Here is a 19,219-nt window from a genome sequence, read left to right as displayed (position 1 = left end):
TCTTGATTGTTCATTAATGATGCTAAAGAACATTAAGGTTATAAAACTTATAGGCCAATTCATCAGTGGTAATGGTGAATTCATGTTTTGGTTGAAAAATTATGAGAGCTGTAAAACAGTAGCACATAATATATGGGACACTTTCCATGAACTAGATAACAAATTGAGCTTGAAACTCAAGTCACCTTTAATTAGTGCTTTACACAATACAGATTGCTTCAAATCAGCTACAAAATAGTAACCATTTCTTCTTCTTCTTGCTGGTAGATTAGACAAACCAAGACTCATGATTTGTTTGTTTCATCAAGTTTTAAACTCTTCATGTTTGACCAATCCCCAAAGGGGTTCTGACCATTTAGACATTATCTTTAGTTCAGGGTGCTTATTTGTTTTTTAAAGTTTTACCTAGAATTGATTAATACTAGCATATTGGAATTTAAAGGGATAGTTAAACCAAAAAATGAAAATTTGCTGTTAATTTACTCAACCTCAGGCCACCTGAGATGTGGGTTACTTTTTTCTTCAGTAGAACAGTAAAGAAGATTTTTCAGGCCCGGCGCCAGAGGCCCAACCCCCCATTCATTAAGGTTCCATTAGTTAATGTTAGTTAATGTATTAAAGTGTTCGTTAATTATAAAGTGTTACTCAAATAATGCATTTTGAGTGTTTACTTGAAACTAACCGCACTAGCCGCCTGAGATTCTGCGATAGGCTCTAGCATCCCTGTGACCTTATATAGAACAAGCAGCTGAATGAAACTGAATGGAAAAAGTGCTTAAATATTGGAAATAAAAATATCGGTAAATCCAAGTAACGGCCAATCTCTAATATGAATGCATCAAAATAATTGTCGTTTAGCAATTGACGTCTTCTGCTGTTACGTTAGGGTTTACTTTTATGTTCTTCCCACTTTTTTGTATGATTTACTGAAAATTAAACCTTTCTTACTTTCATTTTAGACCTAATGGAAGAGACTGAAGAGAGTGAAGAACTGAGTGAAGCGGAGGAGAAACATCATGTTGTTAAAACTGGAGAAAAATCTTTGAGTTCCTCACAGGCTGAAAGTAATTTATTGAAAAGAAGAGCCAAAACATCTTTAACCTGCACACAATGTGGAAAGAGTTTTGCATACAAACAAAGTCTTAAAGTTCACATGAAAATCCACACTGGAGAGAAGCTGCACACATGTGATCAATGCGGGAAGAGTTTCACACAAAAATCCGGACTTAAAGAACACATGAAAATCCACACTGGAGAGAAGCCATACACATGTGATCAGTGTGGGAAGAGTTTCAGTAAGGCAGACACCTTTAAATTACATCTGCGTTATCATTCTGGAAAAAGACCTTATAACTGTGAACAGTGCGGTAAAGATTTTTTTAGGTCAGATGCCCTGAAGAACCACCTGAAAGTTCATACACAGGAGAAGCCTCACATTTGTTCTTTGTGTGGAAAGAGTTTTAGTGAGCTGGCAGCATTAAAAAAGCACCAGAGAAGACACAGCGGTGTGAAGAATCATATGTGCTTTGATTGTGGGAATGTCTTTTTTGATAGTGCTCAACTGAGACGGCACCAGAGAACTCACACTGGAGAAAAACCTTACAAGTGTTCACGCTGCGACAAGAGTTTCAGTCAGTCAGAACATCTGAAAACACACGAGAGGGTTCATACTGGAGAGAAGCCGTATCCATGTGACCAGTGTGGGAAGAGTTTTGCCCGAAAAGGACATCTTAAGGGTCACATGAAAGTCCACACTGGAGAGAAGCCGTATCACTGCCCTCCGTGTGGGAAAAGTTTTGCTTGGTTAAATTCTCTACTCAATCATACAAAAGACAAATGTCTGAAATCAGATTAAGCAGTTAATCTTCAGATCCAGCACGTTTAAGTGCAATGCTTACGCTAATCTTAGTCTTATAATTCAACAACATGTAGTTAATAATTTTGAAATGCAAATTAAGTTTTATGAATACTTTTTGATATTAAAGCTTGTACATGCCTCACCTCACTGACTGAGATTGAAAGAGATGGCTGTCTGTCTGCATCATTAACTGTTTTAATCTTCATATCCAGTATCATATAAAAACCCCAAATTGGTTTTAAAGCATTTTAAAGAAGTTATGAGAGTAAGCAGTGAAAGTGAAAGTCTGGCCCATGTATCTATAATCAGTTGATAGACAACCATTTTATTCCTTTTCAGAATTCTGGGGGCTTCATCAAAAGAGTATAATATTGTAATTAATGTCATTCCTAATGTAAAAAAAAAGAAAAAAAAAGAACCCACAATGCCTATGTTTTGTCTTTAATAGGCATATAGAATAACATACGGTATATAAAAATAACTTACTACTTACTTTAATCTTGTATAATTTTGTTCCTTTGTTTCACGCCTTTTGTTGTTGTTGTTAATTATTGTCGCCTCACGTTGATGACGTCACAGTTCACGCGCGCACACAGCGTTGAGTCTTTCTGAGGTAAACAGTTCATTGTGTTTCTCTCTTATTCATACATTAACAAAGCAAAGCATTAACATTAACAAAGTACCAGCCTACAGAGTTATTTCTGTAACGTATTGTTTTCATTTGGTGCTATTTGTGCGTCTTTTCTGCCGTCTGCTATCTGAAATAAACATTTAGCCAGCAGACAACGATGTGAGGAACTATATGCTAAATACATATATTAATTTTGTGTGTTTTCGTATGTTCGTGTGTATGATTGTTTCGATGTTTGGAGCAATAATGATATTGTTACTGAATGGCACAAAGTGATATTCATCACGCGGGATCTTTTAAATCCATCACAAGAGGTACATAATATTAATATAAATAGTTTTGACGTTGTAAAATATTGTCTGGTCAAAAAATAGTTTCTGTCTCTACAAAACAAGTTTATTTTCTTTCTTTTTTTATGACTATAAGCAATATCTGTAGTTGTAAACTGAACTAACGTTACATTAGGTTCATAAATACATATGCTGCTTTATGATCGTTATTTAACTGTGTTTAATGAAACAGTCTCTCATCTCCATGATAAGGCTATAAGAGTGAGTGTCACAATTAATTGCTGCTGTATAGCCTTTTCATGTCAAAAATAGATAATAATGTTAAAAATAGATTGACTCACAGATAAAATATAAACATATAGAATATGTGAATTTGTTTTGAAACGTATTACTATACATCTAATTGAACAGCATGTTTACAGTGTGTGAATTAATGAAAGCATCAATTTTATAACTTATTTATGTTTGTTTTTGGCAGTTTGGCTCCTCCTACCATACAGTGAAGCTCCTCCCACAGCAGTTCACCAGTTGAATATTCCCACAATTGAAGACTACAGAGTTGGCGAAAGAATATTGAAGGACATGAATGTTCCAGAACCCTGCAGAATTAAACAGGAAAATACTGAAGAACCAATAGGTTGGTGTTTACTCTTATTTTTTCAATAAGGTTATAAAGCTTCAAACAGGCCATCAGATTTATTGGCTGCAGTTAGAAAAATCATAAGAGGTGTGAAATAATCAGTTAAATGGGGTTTTCGCACTGCATAGATATAAGAACTTAGTGTTGGGGAATTTACAGTACCCCATTAGGGATATGCTGGTATCAAATTTACATGTTTTAAGCGATTAATTGCTAATACTTTTATCACAGTATACGGTATCATCATGATATTGAAATTTAGTAAAGTATAACAGATTTAATAACTTTTTTCTTATAACAAAAATAACTGCACATTTTAAAAACAGTAAAGCAATACACAAAAAAGTTACAAATTTTACACAGATTAAAGTGCAAAAGAATTATAAAGACCAATAGTTATCACTTTACAACAAGATCTCATTAGTTAATGTATTAACATTAAGAATGAGCAATAGCTACATTTGCTACAGAAGTATTAATCTTTGTTAAAAAAAATACAACTCTTAGTTCATGTTAGCTCATTAAATAACACAGTTGCGACTTTTGATTTTAACAGCGTGTTATTAAATATTGGAATTACCTAAGATTAATGAATGTTTACAATAATTTTTCATCTGCAGTTTGTTAACTAATGATTTAACTAATGAAGCCCTAATGTTAAGTGTGACCGAACAATAAAGAATCAAAACACTTTCAAACTATATATAATTTACAATATTTTAGTAATCTCTTCAGATGACAGTGTAGATGCCTGACAAACGCTGTTGTTGTGATCATAGATTGTATGTAATTACACGCAATACACTTTTCCCTCACCATTGTAACATGCTGCTTTTGCAAGGTTCAATGAAAAAGTTTCAGCTTTTATTTTCCTTTACGCCCTGAAGAAGATATCACAGGTTCATCAAGTTCGTCGAAATTATAAATTTTCAATCACTTTTAATCAGTTTTGACGAAACTCTTCTCAGCTAGCACGTCTTTTCAAAGTGACTAACAGCCGTGTACTTGCGATGCCTTAAAAGTGGACAATACCAACGTTGTCTGCCTCTTACATGTATGCTTCTCATAAACAATTAGCGAATATGCATATTAAGTAAGGAATAATTGACTTCGGTCCGTTGGATTATTAGAAAAATAATGCACACCTGAGGTGGTGATGCGGTCATGACGCGAAGCGGAGTGGCCGTTACACCTCGGGTGTGCATTATTTTTCGAATAATTCAACGGACCGAAGTCAATTATTCCGCTTATACTACGGTTGCCACACCTCAAGACATCGATATATTTCAAGGCATTCGTTCAGTATTTCTACTTAAATCGCTATTGTGAGTAGGATTATTTCTTCCGCATCTCAGCCAAGGCCTCAGTTGCTAATTCCTAAACGTCATTTTAAACCTAGTAACGGAGGCTTGAGCCGTTAATGACAGATTAATGCAGTTAATACAGTTAATAAGTAAGTTATAAGAGAGAGAGAGAGAGAGATTACCTCTGTACGTCTCTCAATAGTGTTCGGCAGCAATGTCTCTAGTTATAGTGAAACTTAGTTACTTTTGTTCACGAACCGCGCCGTTGTTGTTACCTCGCTTGTGAGAAGTCATGTAGTTTTTAAGTTATTTACTGATAAAATCGTCAGAGTAGTGCTAACAACATTAGCACAATGTATGTTAGTGTGTGTGCTAACTGTTATGTGTGTGCGGTCTGTGAGGGAGAGAGAGCGGGAGAGATAGAGTATGTGCTTTCCGTACATAATAAAGCGTAATTTTGTGGCAAAAACATAGACATGATCTGTCGTTTTTATCATATTGTTTACTATATTTATTTGTTTGGCCAGTGTCGTTGTGGGTGTTGGTTATTTTGCTGTTGTAAGACCTTTGAAATAACAGAAATCATTTGGCGAAGTGATATGGTCATGTAATGCAGTCAAGAGCTGCCTGGAACTACGTTCGCCGTGCGGTTCCCTGAAAATAATTGCACACCTCAGAACGTTCGGCAGCCAATCAGATTCAAGCATTCAACGGCCCCGTAGTATAACAGCTTTTTAATGAACAGAGTACAATAATCATGGCTGATAGTAAGAGATGCAAACGTAAAAGTAAACCAAACAGCTGTTACTTCTTTCCCAACTTGTTAATGAAAACAAGGATATAATCAAACTGGAAATATTTGGATAACATCCAAAACCAAAAAAGTCCGTGGGAAAACGTGTGTGCAAATAAATGCAGGATGTTTCTAAAATGTTTACGTTCTGAGGCAGATTGCCAGCAACAGCCATTTTATCCCTGCTGAAAAAAATAAAATAAAATAGAAACCATCACAGAATTTGTAATGGTCTTACTGGTTATAATGGGAATTGTACTGGTTTTAATGGTAACTGTAATGTTGCCTGTTGGTCTCTACTGATAATTGGTCGCCTTCTATTGGTGGCTTGGAACATGTCCCAAAACACTACAGGAAACCATTTTTAATGATTTTAATGGATAAAAGTTGATGGTTTGTAATGTTTGCAATAGTATTTATAGTGGAAACCATAAGAATTTCTATGATGGTTTGTATTATTTTTGTTTTTGTTTTGTTTTTTCAGCAGGGAGGATAGTTTGTGATTTGGTCTTAGTGTTTTAGGTGTCCTCTTCATTACTCCTAATGTTTCACAGATTGAGGAGCTAGTTTTAGCACTAAAACCTAAATTTCCTAAATTTAGGATTGACATGCCTGTTTTTTTTTTTTTTCCTTTCAGATTTTCTACTAAATCGGCAAGTTATGAGCTACTTTTAGCCTTAAGATGTTTTGTGAATATGGGCCCAGGAGTCAAAGTTTAAGTTCAGTAGGTTGACAGAGTTTACTGAAGACAAATATCTCCACACTTCCATAGGCCTTAGAAAATGAGTAAGAGGATCCAGCCTCAAACTCACTTCGAATACAGAAACACTTAAAGGTAATGTGACACACTAGGGCTGTGCCCGAAGCTGAATATCTTATTCGGAAAGGCACAGATAATGGCTTCAAAAACGAATAAGGGATAACGAATAATTCTGCCCGAATGTTTGGCTTAGGCTGGCACACTCTGCTGTTTGCTAGGTAACAGGTGAGCCAGGGGAGCGGCGCGATATTTTACACAAACCTCTAAAGTTGCGCAATAATGAGTGTGTGAAGTGAATGAATGTAAATTTTACGAATGAGAAGAGTGCAAATCAAACACGTCATTGTTGTTGCCTCTTCGTGCATCTCTCAGAAATCAGAGTTTGGCAAGAGTAATATCAACTGAAATAATACATCATACAAGTTCTATTGTTTGTGTATATTTAAAAGGCAACGATTTAAACCTTATAGGCTACGGTATGATACACGAATGAATGAAATAAGCACAGCGCGATCACCAATCAAACAGCCGCGTTGCGCATCTCAGTCTCTCAAAAACCAAACCAGCTCACTGTCAAGAGTAGGCTAATAATCAGCTTAGATACAGATACATTTTCTACTTGGCCTACATGTTTGCTTATTTATCTTTTGCTGGTTTGCGTGACACACGCACATTTGTTTAGTGAAGTTTAAAAAAAAAAGACTGCTTAAAGAGTTATGCGTAATGAAAAAATGCGCCGTGTTCAGATGATTACTAAACGTTTTACATGAAAGCTCTCTACTTGTATGATCAATTTATATTTAGAAATTAATTTAATATTTTAGAACACCGAATAGGGCAAACAGTCGAAACACAAATATTTTCCCACATTTTTTTCTATACTTTTCCAGACCTGCAAATCACTTAAGTGAAATACTTTTTTAAACTGCGCAGGAGCCAAAGGAAATCATGTTGTTTTACATAAACCTCTACATTTACAATGCAGTAACAATTGTGTGAAGTAAATGAGTGTAAACTCTATCAATGAAATAAGCGCAAATAAAATATTCTATTGCACTTGCCTTTTTCCATGCATTTCCTGGAAATTACTTTAAATCAATTTCCATATTTCTAAACTGTATCAGAACTAGGGCTGTGCGATATGGCCTAAAAAAAAAATTCAAAAATTTTTTCACAAAAATCTGATTTTCGATTTAAATCGACCCCCCACTTAAAATCAATCTGCAGATGACAAAGAAATTGTTCAAAACAAGTTTTAACTTTATTTTGTTTTGATTTTCCCTTCTGGGATTTGATCTGGATTTCCCCCTTGGGGTTAAAGTGCAATCAGAAAGAACAATCCAAACGGCAAGATGGCAGGCCCTGCCATTGTAAACAGTGAAAATGTAACATAACATAACATAACGCAACATAACATAGAATGTAACATAACATTAAACATAAAATTGTCACCCTTTTTGATACGTTTTCTTTAAACACAAGTTTAACATCTTTCTATTTAGTATATAGGAGGTAGTTCTGATAAAGTGCAAACAAAACATTAAACAGCATTAAATATCAGTGCATGAGAACATAAAGTGCTTATTTGTTGTGCTGTTTTTAGTTTGAACATCCTTTATTTTTTTCTAAACATTCTTAGCCAGGAAGACAAGCCTGTCTACTACCTCTGGCTTGAGGCATGCACGGTGGCATGTAACAATTCCTGAAAACTGTCTCTGAGGGGGCACTTGTTGCTGGGAGCGAGAGGTATTTTTTTGCCAGACTACTTAGCCTTGGAAAATTCTGTTGGTGGCGTTTCCACCACTCAAGGGGATCTGTGTCTGGGTCTACCTCAGGGGTCAATAAATAAGTTGTCAGCTCAGTCTCTGAGTTACTGCCTCTGACTGGTGGGGAGATGACACTGGTGCATTCTTTTTGAAGAAGGCAGCTAAAGTCATCTTCTTCTTGGGCGGAGGCTGTGCTTCTTCTTGGCGCACCTGCACAGCTGGGCCAGGCTGCTGTGGTGTACTGTAGTTGGCAGGAGCAGGTAGAGACATGAACTCAGCCTCAGCGACAGCTCTTTTTTTGACTTGTTCCACCTTCTCTGGATCAATGTAGGTTGAGCGGAACCTTGGGTCCATCAGTGAGGACATGTCCAAGAGTTCATCCTTCACAGGGTCGCTGTATTTGTCGTCAAGGTACCGCATTATGTTTCTTTTTATTGTTTTAATGAGCTCTGTGTCTTCCTCCTCTGGCTGTAGGAGACTGGTTTTGAACAGATGGAGCACCGGTTTAATGTATGAAACGCTGATATAATACTCCCCAGAAAGTGCATCGGTAAAGTCTTGGAGTGGTTTCATAGCTTTATTTATGGACTCCAACACATCAAGATCTTGCCAAGTGGGCACAAGATGACGACGTTTCTTGTCCGAAGCCAGGACACGGACTATGGCCTTCTCCTGTTCGAGAAACCTCTCTATCATTTTTTGGCGTGAACCCCATCTGGTCGGGGACTCCGTTATTAGCTGATGAGTGGGTAGACCAAGCTCAGCTTGTACTTCAGTCATGTCTCTTCTTTTTTTCCAGCTGTAAGAAAAGGCAGACACAGCCTTTTTACATACCCCAATGGCACGTTCGATCCGCGGGTCCTTCACACCATTCTCTATAATAAAGAATACATAAATCAAAACACATTTTAGTGGAACATGACCTACATTCACGAACTTGTCTTTCTTCACTTTCTGCATAATATTAATGCACGCACTCATACACACGCATGTACACACACACACGCACACATATACCATTATGATTATTCATGCCAATTTTGTGGAAATATATATCGGTTTGATATAATGCATTAATTAGGCTGTTCACGTGTCTTTTGCGAATGGGAAAATATATATCACTTGAATGCATAGCCATTAGACTCTTACCTATAGCATTGTGCAATCTGTGTCCAAAACACTGGAGGTTGGGCCACTCATTGTCTTGCAGAGCTTTGATCATGTTGGTGCCGCTGTCTGTAGTCATACAGACGAGTCGGTGAGCTCAGAGCATCTTTTAGCCCCTGGGCAATTATTTCGCCTTTGTGGTCATCAGGAAAATAAGCCGTTTGGAGGCAGATACTTCGCAGAGTCCAGTCGTCGTTAACGAAGTGCACCGTTAAACTCATGTAGGGCTGCATCGTTCGACTGGACCATAAATCTGTTGTGGCGGAATAAAACAACACCCCTTCCAGCTCCCTAGTGATCCTTTGGCGTGTACTGTTATATAGCTGAGGCAAGGCAACTTCAGAAAAATATTTGCGGCTAGGTAGCACATACCTGGGGTCCAAAACTTTCAGCATGTGAATAAACCCCGGCTTTTCCACAGTATATATGGGCACCATATCTTTTACAATATACATTGCGACTGCATCCGTGATCGTTTTCCACCGGGCCCCATTCTTATCGTACTGGATACAGTTTGTAAATGTTTGTAAGACTGTAGGTTGTTTTTTGGCGGGTGTGCTTGTGCTGCCGCGGTCTTGTTCATTTCGTAGGGCGCAACATCTCTCCCACTCGGCGGCATGCCTCTGGTTGAGGTGCTGCAGTAAATTGGTCGTACTGCTACCTTTGCTAGCAACTGACTTCAAACACACTTTGCAGCGGGGTGTTGTTTGTTCTGCGTCTGACGCCGCAAAACCGAACCAATTCCAAATTACGGATGACACTGTGCCTTTCTTGGGAACGAGTTCTTCCCTGCTCGCTGCCATGTTGTTTGTATATCTCTAATATAGCAAACGCGCGGGGGGAGGGCTGAGCTCATTTGGAACTACGGGAGCCCAGAGGGGAGCGTCGGCAGATATTAAAGAGAAAACCGATTTTCATTCAAACAAATCGATGTAAACTACACATTCGAGTTAATCGATAAAATAGATTTATCACCCAGCCTTAATCAGAATCCTTACTGTTTTAATTAGAAGGTACTTAATTATTTATTTATCGGATCAGGAAAGGTCCCAAAATGGGACGCATTGCCCGAAGCACAACTGCACTACATCTCGAAGCACTGCCTATACAAGGGTATCGGCTCCGACTGTTAGAAGATATTTAAATAAATGTTATAATCATAAAATATATATATATATTTTAGTTAAACACGGCATATTTGTTCAGTGATAACTCCGAAAAAAGAAAGGCTGTAAAACCATAGACATAACGGTCTTATCAAGTATAACTGTACGAAGTTCCGGTTCAAGCGCAGCCTACTTCCGGTTTTATCCGAATACAAATACAGATACGAATAATTTTGTGATCTTTACAGATACAAACACTGGCTTCGCTGCACACCCCTATGACACACCATGTTCTGTGTACATAAGGAACTTTAGTAAGGGTCACATGTGTGTCATAAATTCCACAAGGTTCTCCAGATGAGGGAAGGTGAGGAAGATTAAGCGTATTTATTAAATAAGTGAAAAAGGTAATCCCTATAATGAGATAAACACAAACGAAACTGCTTGTAGGCATAAACACAAACTGTAACACAAACAGTACCTGACCATTAACAAAAGGAAATGAGGAACTTAAGTAAACAATGACAATGAACTTATAGGTTTGATTGGAAAATGAATAACCATAGCAACTAATGACTGGCGGGAACAGTAATCCGGTAACTAAGACAAACAACAAAATGAAACAAACTAAAAATCCATGAAAATGAAAGTAAACAAAGTGAACTGTTCTGAGATGAGGAAAACACCAATTCATGAGCTGATCAGCTAAACTGAACATAGTGTGTCTTTACGGTGAATGTCGGTCGTGTTGTCTCCAGCAGGGGTGGGGCGAGCGTGGTGGAGGCGGAGCTCAGCTAGACAATTTTATCGCAATATTTTTTAACTCGATTATTGAAAAGATATTTTTACATATCGCCCAGCCCATTATTGTAGGTAATTAATGAGAACACTGATTGATTCATTGATATTTGTTCAATATAAACCAAAATCTCTTTTGCAGCTTTAAAGTAAATAATATCAGGTTAACTTTCCATGAAATGGGTACAAAATGGAGCCTAAGTCTCAATTTTCTGTTGGTTTACAATGAATCAGAGGAGGCTTGAAAATGTTATATAAATATATGTAAAAAAATTGTAAATTACTGGCATATAAATTGTTCTCCGTACAAAACAATGGTTTGTGCCTGTATTGAATTAAAAATAATTGGATGATCAATGTACCTAATTCAAATGAATGGATCAAAATGTTTTCTACTATTTCTACTACTATTATAGGGTTCTCATGTCCTTTTCCTTTCAGGTTTTTTTTTTTTTTTTTTTGATGTTGAAAATCACACTTTTGAACTCTTTGAATTTTTTTGCTTACATTTTAGGCCTGTTAGAAGTGAAAAAGGAGATTGAAGAACTGACTGAAGTGGAAGAGAAACATGATGTCAAAACTGAAGAAAAATCCTTGAGTCCCTCATTGAAAACAAGCGACAAAATATGTTTCACTTGCCCTCAGTGTGGAAAGAGTTTCTCATGTAAGCAAAATCTTGATCTTCACATTAAATTTCATCGTGGAGGGAAGCCGTATGCATGTGAGCAGTGTGATAAGACTTTCACAATAAAAGGGAACTTTAATGAACACCTGAAAATTCACATTGCAGAGAAGCTACACATCTGTGATCAGTGTGGGAAGAGCTTCCCACAAAGACGAAACCTTGATGAACATAAGAAAATCCACACTCTGGAGAAGCCATACACATGTGATCAATGTGGGAAGAATTTCCCATTTAAAGGAAACCTTGACGAACATATGAGGATCCACACTGGAGAGAAGCCGCACAAATGTGATCAATGTGGGAAGAGCTTTGCACAAAAAGGAAACCTTAACGTACACATGAAAATCCACACTAGAGAGAAACTTCACACTTGTGATCAAAGTGGGAAGAGTTTCACACAAAAAGCACCCTTTAATGATGACATGAAAATCCACACTGTAGAGAAGCCATACATGTGTGATCAGTGTGGGAAGAGTTTTACTCAAAAAAGAGCCCTTAATGAACACATGAAAATCCACACTGGAGAAAAACCACACACCTGTGATCAGTGTGGGAAGAGTTATGCACGAAAAGGAGCGCTTAATGATCACATGAGGATCCACACTGGAGAGAAGCCATACACATGTGATCAATGTGGGAAGAGTTTCAGAAAATCAAGTGTTTTTAAAGTGCATCTGCGTACTCATTCTAGAGAAAGACTGTATAACTGTGACCAGTGCAATAAAAAGTTTTTTAGGCCAGATTTCCTGAAGGACCACATGAACGTTCATGCAGAGGTGAAGCCTTTTGTATGTTATATGTGTGGAAAGAGTTTTACCCAGATGGGTGCATTAAAACTACACCAGAAAAGACACAGCGGTGTGAAGGATCATGTTTGCTCTGAGTGTGGGAAGACTTTTTTTACATATGGTGCACTGAACATGCACCAGACAGTTCACACTACAGAAACACCTTACAAGTGTTCACACTGTGACAAGAGATTCAAACGGTCTGAATATCTGAAAATACACGAGAGGATCCACACTGGAGAGAAGCCGTATGCATGTGATCAATGTGGGAAGAGCTTCAGACTAAAAGGAACCCTCAACAAACACATGCAGATCCACACTAGAGAGAAGCCGCACACATGTGATCAGTGTGGGAAGAATTTCAGAAAATCAAGTGTTTTTAAAGTACATGTGCGTACTCATTCTAGAAAAAGACTGTATAACTGTGATCAGTGCAGTAAAATATATTTTAGGGCAGATTCCCTGAAGGACCACCTGAAAGTTCATTCAAAAGAGAAGCCTCATGTATGTTCTTTGTGTGGAAAGAGTTTTAGTAACATGGATACATTAAAATCACACCAGAAAAGACACAGCGGTGTGAAGGATCATGTTTGCTCTGAGTGTGGGAAGACTTTTTTTACAGATGGTGAATTGAAAGTGCACAGGACGGTTCACACTACAGAAACACCTTATAAGTGTTCACACTGTGACAAGAGATTTAAACGGAAAATATCTCTAAAAATACATGAGAGGATCCACACTGGAGAGAAGCCGTATCACTGCCATTCATGTGGGAGGCGTTTCATTCAATTAGCTTCTCTACTCTTTCATAAAAAAAGATGCAAGTCGTAAATTGCAGTAAGTTCAAGTTCTGATCTTCCAGATATGGTGCTGTGTAGGGCTGCATCAAATGATTATTTTGATAATCAATTAATTAAATATTATTAGACAAATTAATCGATTGATCATTGATTATTTCTGAGACTAATCAGTAGGCTTTGATCAATTATTCAGCTTTTGCAGTTATTAAAAATGTTGAGTTATACCTATATCCATTCTAACTAATAAATAAAACAAGGAAACCACTCCAGTTTCTGAAAATGTCTTTTTAATAAACTTCAAGTAAACGGAATTGACTTTCAGGTTTTTTGTCCTCCTTGATTTGATTTGATACAAAGCATGCAAATGAAGTATGTGGGTATAGGAACCCATCCCAGAGTGTAGAGTTTCACCAGTCCTTATCCAATCAGCTAATTGTTCAAAGAATGAGACAGGGGCACCAAGGGCCAATAAAGAAATACGATGGGTCTTATTTGACAATAAAGAGAACAGGAACTGCCAGCAACCTCTTGCTAGAAACTTTGCTTAACAGAATCATTCATTCAGTGTCATCTTCTTTACCTTGAATGTTAAATACAATGTACTTCACCTTAATTTTTGTGTATGATATGTCAGGATGTAGGATCAGCAGATCTTAAACAGATTCTTACATTTCTAATCCCATAATGGGCATGTCTCCACTCCCTAATCAGTGAACTCTAAAATGAACACTAAAACTCTGTACAGGAAACAGAAATTATTAGTTCACCTCGCGAGTCTTTGGTTCAGAGTTGTTGGTTCATCCTGTAATAGTCCCATAGGCCAAGGCTATGCAGTCTACACTGGAAACTTTGGGTATTTGGGCCTTAGTCATACTTTTGTAACATCATGATGTGACAGCCGTATTGGATACAGAAATTAGTTAATAATTCCCAATGGTTTTCGTGGATGGTTCAGAACAGGATCTGGGCACCGGCCCAGGATTTTTTTTGAGTGGAAAAGCACGGCCCAGTTCCCGATTTGGCTCCGGCTCCGGTACCAGCCCCAGTGGAAAAGCAGTATGAGACTCCTGGTCTTCACTTCTGAGCAGGGGCGGACCGGGACAAAAATTCAGCCCTGGCACTGTAGCCACACCAGCCCACATTACCACACCGACACAGCTCCACCCAAGGACACGCACATTCACTACTTATATTTGTGTACAGATGGTGAAATAATATAAGCAGTACCACATGTAATAGATATTTAAACATTTAATGTATGTGACAGGCAAAAGAGCACACATTTATAACAAAATTATACATACAGTAAAAACAAAAGAAAAAATAATCTGAGAATGTTGTAGAGTGTCTGTGCTGTCTGTTTATGCCGTTTGTCTCCTCCACTGCAGACTTTTTCAGTTTCTCCCATTGACCAGCGAGACTAGTCAGCTCATACTGTAAAGTGACAACAGTGGCCCGGTTGTCAAACTTTAGTAAGCATCTGCTTAGTTCTGTGAGTGACGTCTTGGGCAATCCATTATCTCTGATCACTGAGAATCTTCTAGGGTCCAGATAAGCAAGTCTGCAAACAATGTGCCATGTGCCAGAAGTGTTGATGGATGCTTTCAGTGACTGTATCCATGACGACATGGTGTACCTTAGTCTTGTAGACCATTTCCACGTCCCTTTCCACCTCATCCTGAGCCAACTCCCCTGGCATTGTCTTCCTTTTCCTTATCCTTTTCTTTGGCAGCTCAGTTTGCACTTTCAGTTCGGTGTCGTCATCCTGTTCTTGTAGCTTGGCAGTAGCCCACCGCACAAAGATGTCTGCTGCCCTTTTCACAGAGTCAAAGTCTCTAGCATTCTTTTGTACAGCTTCTTGTGTTTCCACAACCATCCGATGTGCTGTCAGAATGTCCAATCCGCTGGTTTGTAGGTACTTGGAGAGAGGAGACGTTTTCTCAAATACATGCAAAAATGTCTGGGCAGTAAGGCTGGTTTCATACTTGAGCAGGGCCTCTTTAAACCCTCTGGCTTTGACACGTACATTTGGCTTTTGACTTGCCATCTCTTCGATATTTGTCAAAGTGAGAACCACATCCACAAACAATGCATTTTGTGGGTTGCCAAAAAATCCGAAGACCTTCTTCAGAGCAGCATCCTTGGCCCACCAGCGTGTCTCTCCTATGGAAGAGAGCCGTCTGTGGTGAGGGGTCCTGACTCTTTTTCTCCCAGACATTCATTCTTTGATAGGACTCTCAAATGAAAACTGCTAGGTCATTTAGTTGTGAGAATAGTGATGCACTTTCTATAACTACTCCTGTGGTGTCTCCCATCACAAGGTTCAGGATATGTGCATAACGCCACACATGTACTTGCTTCGGAGAGTGTGAAGAAAGCAAGGCAGAGAAGCCATTGTACTGGCCTTGCGTGTTTGTAGCTCCATTAGTAGAATTTCCAATACAATTACTCATGTCCAGCTGTAGTGTATCAATGACTTCTTTAACTGACTAAAGTACCTCCCAGACGATGCCTCACAACTGACAACAGCAACAAGTCGCTCATGGACAACATCATTCACATAGCGGAGAATGACTGAACACCGGTCTTTTGCAGAGATGTCTTGTGTTGTATCTATTTGCACTGAGAACATTACAGCTTGTGTAACTTCAGAGCTAATAGATTTTTGAATAATGCATTGGATGGCATCTATTACATTATTGACTGTATTTTTGGAAATCAAAGTGAGAAGGGATCCTCTGCCTTTCCCTCCGTTCTGATGTAGCCTCTTGCTCTTCTCTATGCAGTCCGCAACGTGTTCTTGCTGGCAGATGTCATACTTGCTGATTAAAAGAATAAGCTCCAAAAAGTTCCCGTGATCTACAGAGATGTCCTCTAATGTATAAGCAGCCTCAGACTGGGACCCCCTGTAGCTAAGTCCTCTCTTGCCTATCACCTTGACAACATCTACAACACGTTCCAGCACCTGACGCCTCTTGCGAACCTGCTCTCTGTGTGCAGACATTTGCCGGCCACAAAGTAAATGGTTTATGTTTGCTTTGCTGGCCCTCAAGAAATACGCTTCTGCACAATTTCTGTGGACAAAACTTTGTTGATGCTCTTCAATTCTCTGATGGATATGCCTCCAATCTCTCATTCCTACATTAAATGGATTGCCACTATCACAGGGCTTGGCATAGGCAAGACAAACTGAACAAAACAACGTATGCCTCTTCTCACAGTGTGAACCAGTCAACATCTGGGGCCTCTCCTGTGTGCTCTGCTTCTCCCGTGTGCTCCGCCTCATTTGCTTGCTCTTTTTCCTCAACTTCATGATGAACCTGATTCTTTGAATAACAGTGAGATCTCTGTTGATCATAGGCTTGTTTTAGGAGTCAGACAGCTGCTGTAAAAGCCTCTTTACTTAATGTCAATAGTTCCTGTATGCTGATGTCTTCAGATCATCTGTAAACTGCCACCTAAAGCTCATTTTATTGGCATCAAAATGCTCATCTAAAAATAATTTGAAAAGTCTGTATTATATAGCCTATTTCATTTTTTTGAATTGTTTGGGGAGACTTTGATTTTGACAGGGTTGTACCGATATGATTTTATAAAGTGCTTCACCTGTGTGAATCGGGTGTGTCTCACAAGTCCTGAAAAGTGAAGCTGCGGGTTCTTTGATCGCCCCCTGGTGGCTGGCTGCAGTACAGGTCATAAACCCCGCCCTCTCCATGTAAACAAATGGAACTTCAGTCAAAAAAAAAAAAAAAAAAATTACACTTCCAATATTTTTTTCCGAAATATAGCTTTGGTCATTTAAGGTAGTTGTTATCACGGTGATATATGTTCAATTGTTCGTTTTTGTGATAAGTTTGCTTTTAGCTAGTAATTTGATGCTATATAAACGGGCGTGTCGTTATGTTTGATGGCATTCGCTTCACTTTTCTATAGTGGAAGGAAGCGGAGACACATAATTGGGGTTTTAAATTTTCTGTAGATAAAACTAAATATATTTTCTTTACAAATAAAAGGAGAAGTATAGATTTAAAGCTGAAATTGTACAAAAAAGAGTTAGAACAAGTTAAAGTGATAAGATTTTTAGGTATGTGGTTTGATGCAAAGGTTACATGGAATAATCACATAAGTAAGATGGAGGAAAAATGTAAAAAGATTTTGAATGTAATGAGGTGTATTTCTGGACATGAGTGGGGAGCTTGCAGATTGGTATTAAAAACCATTTATTCAACAATGATTAGAGCACTAGACTATGGATGTATGGTATATGGCATAGGTCACTAACAGGCGGACCGCGGCCCGGACCCAGAAGCCGTCCCATCTGGACCCGGACCTACATATCTAGCTTCTATTTCAACTGGCGCAGGTTTTGTAGTCTTTATGGTAGCGGACTCCGGTCCGAATCCGTGAAGGCTTTTGACATCATAAAATAAATACCAAACGCTAAGTTCTAGTAAATCAAATTTATATCTAGCAGATCAAGGTCAGCTCTAGAGCCGTTTGAGTGCGGTCGTGCGTGCAGTGATGAGAGCAGAGAGCGGCCCGCTGCGCACAGACAGATGAAACTTTCAGTGGGTGAAAAACAATGGCATTTTCAAAAATTAGGAAAGTTGACGGGTCCTTAAAAATCTTAAATGTTACAAGAAAGTCTTAATTATGATTTCAGGAGGTATTAAATGTGGGGACTGAAAGACAAGAATTGCGATTAAACTTAAAAAAATGCTATTCATTGAATGAATATGAGCGCTGCACGTTTCAAAGTCATCTGCTTCGCTGCTTTGTGGAGTCTGTCTGTTGGGCTTTGTGTACTGCCATTCCCAAAGCACCACCTGCTGGAAGAGAACGATTTTCCATTTTCAATCAGCCTGTACGTCTGCTGTTGTCAAAGGCCAATGTGAAAATCAACCCATGTTTTTAAGCAGCAAACACGCAGAGTTGTAAATGTGAACTGGTGGATCTGGAACAAGATAATGTGTTATAAAATTTAAACAATTAAGGCAGTAAAAAATATTTACATGTTATTTAATTAATATAATGCTTGATTGTTTTTGTGAAAACCTGCATCTGAACTGTAAATCATGCTTTTTACAGTAATTTAATTTTGAATTTATTTGAATTTTTTTGTGCAGGTCTTTTAAAAGTCTTGAATTTAAGCTTAAATATCCTGTAGATACCCTGGCCTGGCAAAAACCATCAACTTTTGGACCTCGGCTGGTGGGGAGGGTTCATTACTGGACCTCGAGCCGTTTTAGTTGAAGACCCCTGCTCTATACCTACCATTGGTTGTACTGAATGTAGATGTCTGCCTTTTAACTCACTATCCCAAAACAATTGCCAATTTTTATTTATCCCCTTTTTAATTATTGACTTAAGTTCAGCTTTACTATACAGAATTTGCATATCTATATTTTCCTTTGTCATTACATGTTTAGCTAATTGGTCTGCTTCCTCATTCCCTGCCACTCCTGTATGTGCCGGAACCCACAAGAACTGAACCATCCTATTTATCTGCTGCAACATATATAATAACTGAAGGATCTCCAAAACAATATTTTGTCTAGTTTCAGACTGTTGAGCTTCCAGGCATAATAAAGCTGAACTTGAATCTGAACATGCTAATGTTTTGTTTATCCCCATTTCATATATTTTATTAATTGCTATCAAAATTGCAACTCTCCTGTAAACACTGACACGTGATTTGATATTCTTTTGCCTCCTGACACTTTCAACCTTGGAATAACGTACGCGACTCCCACCTGACCATTCTGTGGATTCTTAGATGCATCTGTAAAAACTTGAACATACTGTTCATAATTAATCCCAATATATTGTTTTG

General features: G+C 38.2%; 2 protein-coding genes across 3 annotated transcripts; both read left to right on the top strand.

The window, feature by feature from the left end:
• Positions 1-1,090: 1,090 nt before the first annotated feature.
• LOC131529918 (zinc finger protein 501-like) lies at positions 1,091-2,379 on the top strand. The gene has a single exon (XM_058759926.1). The coding sequence runs from the start codon at positions 1,154-1,156 to the stop codon at positions 1,853-1,855; it is 702 nt and encodes a 233-aa protein (XP_058615909.1). The 5' UTR covers positions 1,091-1,153; the 3' UTR covers positions 1,856-2,379.
• Positions 2,380-2,427: 48 nt separating this feature from the next.
• On the top strand, positions 2,428-13,714 carry LOC131529903 (zinc finger protein draculin-like). 2 transcript variants are annotated; one of them, XM_058759901.1, is made up of 3 exons: positions 2,428-2,471; positions 3,258-3,416; positions 11,628-13,714. In XM_058759901.1, exons 2-3 carry the CDS (start codon positions 3,362-3,364, stop codon positions 13,415-13,417), a joined length of 1,845 nt encoding a protein of 614 aa, XP_058615884.1. In that variant the 5' UTR covers positions 2,428-2,471; positions 3,258-3,361; the 3' UTR covers positions 13,418-13,714. The 2 variants fall into 2 exon arrangements, with proteins under 2 accessions (XP_058615884.1, XP_058615883.1); XM_058759900.1 differs by lacking the exon at positions 2,428-2,471 and adding an exon at positions 2,480-2,803.
• Positions 13,715-19,219: the final 5,505 nt, after the last annotated feature.

This window comes from Onychostoma macrolepis, chromosome 22 (genome assembly GCF_012432095.1).
Source record: "Onychostoma macrolepis isolate SWU-2019 chromosome 22, ASM1243209v1, whole genome shotgun sequence".
NCBI classification, from domain to species: domain Eukaryota; kingdom Metazoa; phylum Chordata; class Actinopteri; order Cypriniformes; family Cyprinidae; genus Onychostoma; species Onychostoma macrolepis.
This window is presented reverse-complemented; position numbering and strand designations above follow the sequence as displayed.